This window comes from Thalassophryne amazonica, chromosome 9, assembly GCF_902500255.1.
Source record: "Thalassophryne amazonica chromosome 9, fThaAma1.1, whole genome shotgun sequence".
NCBI classification, from domain to species: domain Eukaryota; kingdom Metazoa; phylum Chordata; class Actinopteri; order Batrachoidiformes; family Batrachoididae; genus Thalassophryne; species Thalassophryne amazonica.
Window position 1 is genome coordinate 45924826 of NC_047111.1, and position 7513 is coordinate 45932338.

Sequence of the window (7513 nt, forward strand, 5' to 3'; positions counted from 1 at the left end):
ACTGTGCGTTGTGTAAAATAATAGAAACATAATCTGTGTGTGCCACTGCTTGTGCATTGTGTTTAAAACATTATAATAGTTGCAAAAATGCAGAATACCGGGTCACTTCGGGTTCGGTCCAGTCTACGTGCAGTAAGGGGCCATGTGCAGTAAGATCCGCTTGTCTTCAACAACGTGATTTCTCAGAAACAGGTTCACGGCTCCATCACTTGAGGCTGCTACGCATGCGCGCTCCACTGTAAAAAATAGCGTGCTCGTCATTGAAAAATACAAACGTTACACAGACTTTTATGGCCAGTTATTCGTCAGAACGGGGAGAGGAGTGTAAATATGCTGAAATGAGAGTAATTTATAGTGCGAATGTAGTTTATAATGAAGAAAAAAAATTAAATTCGTAAAAATATTTTGCACCTCTTTAGTGCAGTTGCAGAAGCATGTTTTTTTTTTGTTTTTTTTTACCCCGTCCACAAATTACTAACAAGTGAAATCACAAGCAGACAGAGCTTAAATGCAGTCATCACTCTTAAAAAAAAAAAAAAAAAAAAAAAAAGAATCAAAATGTTTTCCAGTACTGGTCACTCTGCGTGCATATGCATGATCTTGTTGTTGTGACTTTCTTTTTTTTTTGTTTCTTCTTACAGTGGGATCATGGGAGGGAGCTTGACAGTTGTGTGCGTTGGGGGAGGGGGGGGGGGGGAATTCCCGTTTGCCCTTATAAAAAGTAGGCAGCTGAAAATGTTCAGCTACAGTTGTGCTCTAAGACTCCGAGTGGATACCTTCGAGAAGAAGCTTCTGCAGAACAAACCAGTTGGAAAATATTCATAGAATTTTCTCTCGAAGATCAACAATAAAAAAAAACAAAAAAAAAAACCGTGAGTACATTCAGTTTACCCCTTCTAAATTTGTGCATGTTTAAATAGGTTTTAGGCTGTCTGTAAATTATTTTAAGCCAACTCAATGAGTTTTAGTGAATTAATATATATATGTATGTTATTTTTGAGTGTGGCGTATAATGCGTGCGCCATGCGCCTTTGTGCGTAAAAGTTTGGCACAATAACGCGTGTCCAGATACTTCATTCATAAATTGCGTGATTTTTGTTTTATCGAGAACAACGGCTTGTATTCATTAATGAGTACAGTTTAAAATAATAATAATAAATGCAGTAGCAGTTAAACCGCTCTCACGCCGAAACCTCTCCTCCCCTCGATCGTGGCCTCACCGTGAACCACGACCACCCACCACCACCCCTCTCTCTCTCTCTCTCTCTCTCTCTCTCTCTCTCTCTCTCTCTCTCTCTCTCTCTCTCTCTCTCTCTCTCTCTCTCTCTCTCTCTCTCTCTGTCGTCGACCTATAGCTCATCTTCTGTGTCGGTGCATGTTTCAGGTCAGCATGCCGGTGTCCAGGATGAGGATGAGGCCATGGCTGGAGCAGATGATCGAGTCCAAATCAATCTCTGGTCTGAATTGGGTGGACGCGGTGAGATTTTTTTTTTCTTCAATCAAAGCAGACTCAGTTTTATTGTCTTTGCATGAATATTTTGATTAATATGTTGAACAGTTTTACATTTAGTCATTTACTTTCTGCAGCAGTCAAGAGAAGGCTTCAAATTATTTTTGTCATCCTGCCAAAATGCTTTTATTACATATTAAACAAATAAAGAGGCACCTGTTAGTAGCAGAACTGCAAAATGTTAACGTATAAAGTTGTTTTAAAACACTCTTAACACATCTTGTGTGGAGCAATTAAAATTAAATTACAAATTTGTCCATATTGAAATCAGTTTAAAGCATTTAAACAGAGTGGTTAACACTGAAAAAACTTGTGCTGGATTTACAAAACTTAAATATGTTCACCGGTTGCACATGATCAGAATGCATCCAAATAACATAATTTTCTTATGTTCCACAATAAGGAAATTATGTTATTTGGACACATTCGGATCATGTGCAACCGGTGAACATATTTAAGTCATCTTTCCTTTTTTCATTGTCTTGAAAACACTTTCAGTGTTATTCTTTTCAGTGTAAATATGTAAAACAGCCAAAAAGCCTCTGTAATGAGAGAAAAAGAGAAATGCCTCATATTTGACAACATGAATGTGCTGCATTTCTATCATACTTTTTCACCAAATGCAGATGCGCAAGATTGCTTTGCAGTCATTTATCACACACACACAGATTGACTGACAGACTAATGGTCTTAGTCCTGGCTGGTATTTAATGAACTTATAATCATACAATTAGTAATGGAAGATTTATAACAAAGTTTCTGTTATCTGAATTACATAAACCACAATAACCTGTGGCACCCTGATTCTTTAAAAACTGACTCGAATTGTTGTGGTTTATGGCTGGCAGAGGTAGTTGTGCGCAGTGGTATCGATGTGAACTTTGTCTGAAAGTTGCAAATGGGCCAAGCAAGCTTGGGAGAGGTTATAAATCTCACTGACATGGCTGCCTGTGGTTCACATGAGGAAGTGATAAACACATCTGCTGTGTCTAGCTGTTGCCACAGGATGCAAATGATATTGTCTTGAGTTCAGCATTCTTATTAGGAAGGGATTTGGGAAATGCTGTGATGCTTTGTTGAACTTTCCATTTGTGAAAAATACAGCAAACATTTGCTTGATTTAAAAAAATATTTTTCTATGATGGGAAATTGTGCAGCCAGATTTATTCTTAGTCTTTCTTTTTTTCCCTCTCTCTTCAGGAGAAGACACTGTTTTCCATTCCCTGGAAGCATGCAGCTCGACATGGCTGGGAGCTGGACAAAGATGCCTGTTTGTTCAAACAGTGGGCCATCCACACAGGTGAGTTCCCAGCATGCATCTGCACAACTAACACGCCCAGTGTGTTATCTATAATGTACTTGTTTTAAGCAAGTGACATTGGAAAGAAAATGCTTTCTGCAGGAAAATACGTGGAGGGCCAGACTTCTGCAGACCCCAAGACATGGAAAGCTAACTTCCGCTGTGCAATGAACTCCCTACCAGATATTGAAGAGGTCAAAGACAAGAGCATCAATAAAGGACACCATGCTGTGCGCATCTACAAGATGTTGCCGGCACACCCGAAACCCCGAGGTGAGACAAATGACAAAATGTAGACAAGCATCATTAATTTTTTTTTCTGTGAATTAGCACACTACAGCTCGCCTTTAATTCTCTGAAATAGTTTTGCATGATGTTTTTCTTCCATTTTGCAGATAAACGCAGCAAAGCAAAGGACTCAAATGCCAGGAGGAAGGTAAATGCTTTATAACTGCTTTTTAACATGCAATAAGACTTTTTTGTCTTTTTGTAGCACGGATTCTGTGCTTTAAAAACAAATGGTAGAAGAGCAGACGAACCATACATTAATATATACATAACTAAGACAAGACGGGATGTTCAAAGAGTCCAGCACATGCACTTTATGTGTTTGATGCTGAATCATTGATCCTAATACATGGTTCAATATGACCTTGACATTTGATCAGTTCGGTCCAAAATTAAACCATTTAACCCACTTTGTTTAATACATGCTGGTGCCAAATGGTTATAAGTTTGACCTTTCAAGGTCACCTAAAGTCAAAGGTCATGTGACCAATAGAAAAGTAATATACGGACTCATGTTGGTGTTTAATAGTAAAAATAGGTGTATCTTTAATCACTTCCTTGGATTCGCCATTCTCAGTATCACCCAAATACAAACGTATTGGACTTTAACTTTTAACAGATTTTTCCACAAATCAAATCACTTTGTACTTTGTTTCTAAATTAGATCAAAACTCTTGAGGTGAAATAATAATAATAATAATAATATTAATAATAAAACTCGCCCAATGTTTCTTCAAGCTCCAGTATTTAAAGCACAGAGTTCGACACTACAAAAATTCACAAGTGACAGTCATTCACAACTGACAATGGATTTAGAAAAACAGTTTTATTTATATATGCCTTTCTGTTCATGTCGTCTGATCTAATTCTTTTTTTGCTTATTGTCTCCCTTGGCAGAGCTCTCGGGTCAAGTGTGAGGATGCGGACTACAGCAATACTGAGTCTCCTGTGAATCAACAGCTGATGGACAACACGCCCTCCCCACAAGAGAACACAGTCGACAGTACCATGACCATGGAGCTCCCGAGTGAGGGAGGTGAGTGATAAATTGTACCCAGTGTGGCGCTGGTCGCCCTAATTTGGTTTCTGGAGGCTGGAGCATTACAGTGAGTCTTTACCTGCCTTTTTTTTTTAGATGACTCAATCCCACTGCAGAGTGACTTCTCCCGGATATTTGAGGTTTCGCCCCTCCATAGCACTGGTACGACCAAGAAGCCAGCACACTGTGGCACTGCTTTAACTAAAACTGAACAGCGGGTATCACACCTGCCAGTACTGGGCATAAGTAACCTAAAAGGTAGCTTCAGTAGCTTAACTTAACAGTTAAGCCAGTAAAATATTTTGCTGATGCTCCAGAAGCTAAGTGCTACAGCTAAGTGTTATGACTTTAGCTTTTGAAATTGTAATATGTTGTAGCATAAACATGGAGGTCCCCAAAAGGTCTAAACATGCCAAAATCACATGATGATCAAGATGTGCATAAATAATTAAATGAACAAATGAAATTATACAGATCACGCAGAATTTCACATACTTTGTGAAGGAAACAGAGCCAAATATCACAGAATATTTTCTCTCTCTTTCTCTCCCTCTCGCTCCCTTCCTGGGCTGATTTTCCAGATTACAACTACTCCGACGACATCATGCAGGTAAGATGCACCTTCGTGCTCTCGCTGTTAACTGCATGCATTTTTCATGGTCAGGAATACCCATGTTTGTCTTATACTGCCTTATCTCCTTGTGTGATAATATCAAAATATCACCAGTGATCCCTAAGTATTTGATGTGGTAAAATTTGAGTTGTGCAAAAAATATCCGGACTCAGTCCAGTTTTGTTCTTTTAGATTTACCAGCAAATGGAGAAAGACTCATACTGGCTTACAAGCAGTTCAGACGGCAAGGGGTTCCTGAGCAATGAAGCATGCACTAGTCCAGGCAGCCAGTGGAGCGAAGTGTCTTCAGGTAAATGAGGCAACGTGATTGGTCACATTCTCAGCTGTGTCAGAGATCATGTTTATACAGCAGATCGTACAGATATTCATTTTTCAGGTGAACTTTGACCTTGACTGAACTTTTGAAAGTTGAAGGTCAAAGTCAATCAGAAAGTGGCTCCCTAAGAGGAGCAATATGAGTCAAAATGGAAGTTTCTACTATGGCTGATGATGAGATTTTCAGTTTTTGCTTGACCTTGAAACTTGAGCTATGACCTTGAAAAATGAATTCACTCTATTCTAGGATTATCTGTCCCGTATGTCCAAATTTTATGACGATAGACGCAGAACTGTGCCCATGAGACTGTTGACTAACCAACAAACGAATGAAAAAACAAACGTAGAGTTCACAAAATCTTTAGTTTTGTGAATTATTACATTTCAGCAGCATAATAATGAGTTTTAAAAATAATTCATATGATACAGAAATGTTTTGATGCATTATGTGAACACATTTTATATTTCACATTCAGAATTGTGTCACAGTTAAAATGCTGAAAAGCAAAAGAATACGGCACCATCTGCATCAAATAGGGAATCAGTTAAGATAGAACATAAGCGTCAAATCTGTCCGTGTAAAAGCATCATTTAGTGCAGAATGATATTTAAACTTGTCCACTTGTCTGGAATCTAATCGTTCTGACTTTGGACTTGCTCTGTTTATTTGACAGCTGATGAAGTAGACGATCTACAGTACACGGTTTTGGGTGGAGAATTTTCAACGCTGACAGACGTCTTCTGGGACAACTTTACTCAGATGGTTCCCATGATCTGAGGATGGGGACATAAAGGGACAGTCCCACATGTTGGTCATGAACTGCAAACAGATTTTGGGTTGAACCTCATTGACACTCAGACTTCCTGTCATCCCTCCATCTCATTGAGGTGGAGCTCGGCGCTCCGCCATCGTAGCTCGAGCCATGGCGTGGTACTTGGAGGCGTTCACCTTCCTCAACCTTCGTGAAGCTATGAAGCAAAGTAGTGAAGTGCACTGTCAGAGAGATGGAACTGACATGCTGCCAGGTAGTTCTGGTTTTGGCTGGTTCCAGGCATGTGTTGTTTCATTCATTTTTGTTTATATTGTATTATACTACAAACTCTTATTTTATGTATAATTTTTTGTACATATAAAATAGCTGTGTGGCTCTGATTACACAGTTCATGTGGGATTAACTTCATTTCATGGGCAGTTTCAAGAAAATATCACTTTGATGGCTAATTACACTTTGCTATCGTACATTTTCCATAGTTTTTTTTTCCAGGTGAAAGCTGTTCTTCAAAAGCTTCAGTTTGAATCTCACTCTTATTGTTAAAAACAACAACAAACAAACTTGTGCCTGTATATATGTCGGTGTTTTGTAACAAAATAAAAATAATCTATTGTAATACAATGACTCGATTATTAACACAAAGCTTTAGGTTGTGCGTTCAGAGTGAGAGCTGATGTTTTTTTGTTTTTTTTTTGTAAAAAGAATATTTTGGGCACAGGTGTTGGAAAACATCATTATTTTTAAACCAGATTTTTTTTTGGCACTTTATGAAGCATATTTATTGTCCTGATATTGTAAAAAAAGACACTGTCTTTGAAATTTAAAAACGTTATACAAATCATCACAATGTGCCTTATTATTGCTCTTATTTGCAGTTATATTTTTAATAGCTTAGCAGTAGATCCCTCTCAATTTTAATAACTTAAAAAAAATGTAATGTAAAATTGCGAGTTCAACAATTTATCAGACTAAGAAATGAATACAGTAGTTTTATTAGTGGAAAAAAGCAGATGGTTCATATATATATATATATATATATATATATATAAATTTTTCCAAAATGTAACACTTGGTGAATCCCAAACCGTTTTGAGTACTGACATTGACAACAGTTGTGCAGTTAAATAGATGAGGAGAAAAAGGCTTTAATGATTAAATCAAGACAAATCAAGTTTTCCATCATTTTACACATAGAAATAAAAAAACACTGGATCGTGATGGAATTCTTTTCATTTATACTGAGGAGCTTTTCAGGTTTTTCTGGGGGCACAGTGATTACTGGAAACTGCATAACTAGACTCATTAATCTGCATGACATGCATACCATTGTTCAAAAATGTGATGACAATAGTTGCTGATGGCTGATAATGCTGTGCACGCAAACCCTGGGATAGGTTCAAAGCGCAAACTGGAATGTAGTGTCTATGCAGCGACTGCACTGTAACTGAAAGTGGTGACTTGTTTCATATGCTGTCAAGATATGGCCATATCTAACACAAGAAAAAGTAAAAAGAAATGTTTGCTCTGCAGTAGTCAAAGTGCTGCATATTGGTGCATTTCAAACAAGGATATACATGATGTAAAACCAAATGTGCTTCTTGGATTCATTTTAAAGTAACACATATCTTGATGGCTTAAAATATATTTGCAGATT

At 37.8% G+C, this 7513-nt stretch overlaps 1 protein-coding gene across 2 annotated transcripts; it reads left to right on the forward strand.

The window, feature by feature from the left end:
- Positions 1–721: 721 nt before the first annotated feature.
- Positions 722–6399, forward strand: irf1b (interferon regulatory factor 1b). Of its 2 annotated transcripts, none has more exons than XM_034177987.1 (10): positions 722–872; positions 1385–1474; positions 2708–2810; positions 2913–3083; positions 3206–3246; positions 3996–4134; positions 4234–4299; positions 4719–4747; positions 4943–5060; positions 5761–6399. In XM_034177987.1, the coding sequence occupies exons 2-10, from the start codon at positions 1391–1393 to the stop codon at positions 5862–5864; spliced, it is 855 nt and encodes a 284-aa protein (XP_034033878.1). In that variant the 5' UTR covers positions 722–872; positions 1385–1390; the 3' UTR covers positions 5865–6399. The 2 variants fall into 2 exon arrangements, with proteins under 2 accessions (XP_034033878.1, XP_034033877.1); XM_034177986.1 differs by having other exon boundaries at positions 731–874; positions 1387–1477; positions 2711–2810.
- Positions 6400–7513: the final 1114 nt, after the last annotated feature.

Bases quoted from the DNA above. Each gene is read 5' to 3' on its own strand.
- irf1b (XM_034177987.1), top strand. From the start codon at position 1,391: ATGCCGGTGTCCAGGATGAGGATGAGGCCATGGCTGGAGCAGATGATC. The intron at 1,475-2,707 runs GCGGTGAGATTT...TCCCTCTCTCTT, and splicing joins CTGGTCTGAATTGGGTGGAC to CAGGAGAAGACACTGTTTTC. The intron at 4,135-4,233 runs GTGAGTGATAAA...TTTTTTTTTTAG, and splicing joins GGAGCTCCCGAGTGAGGGAG to ATGACTCAATCCCACTGCAG.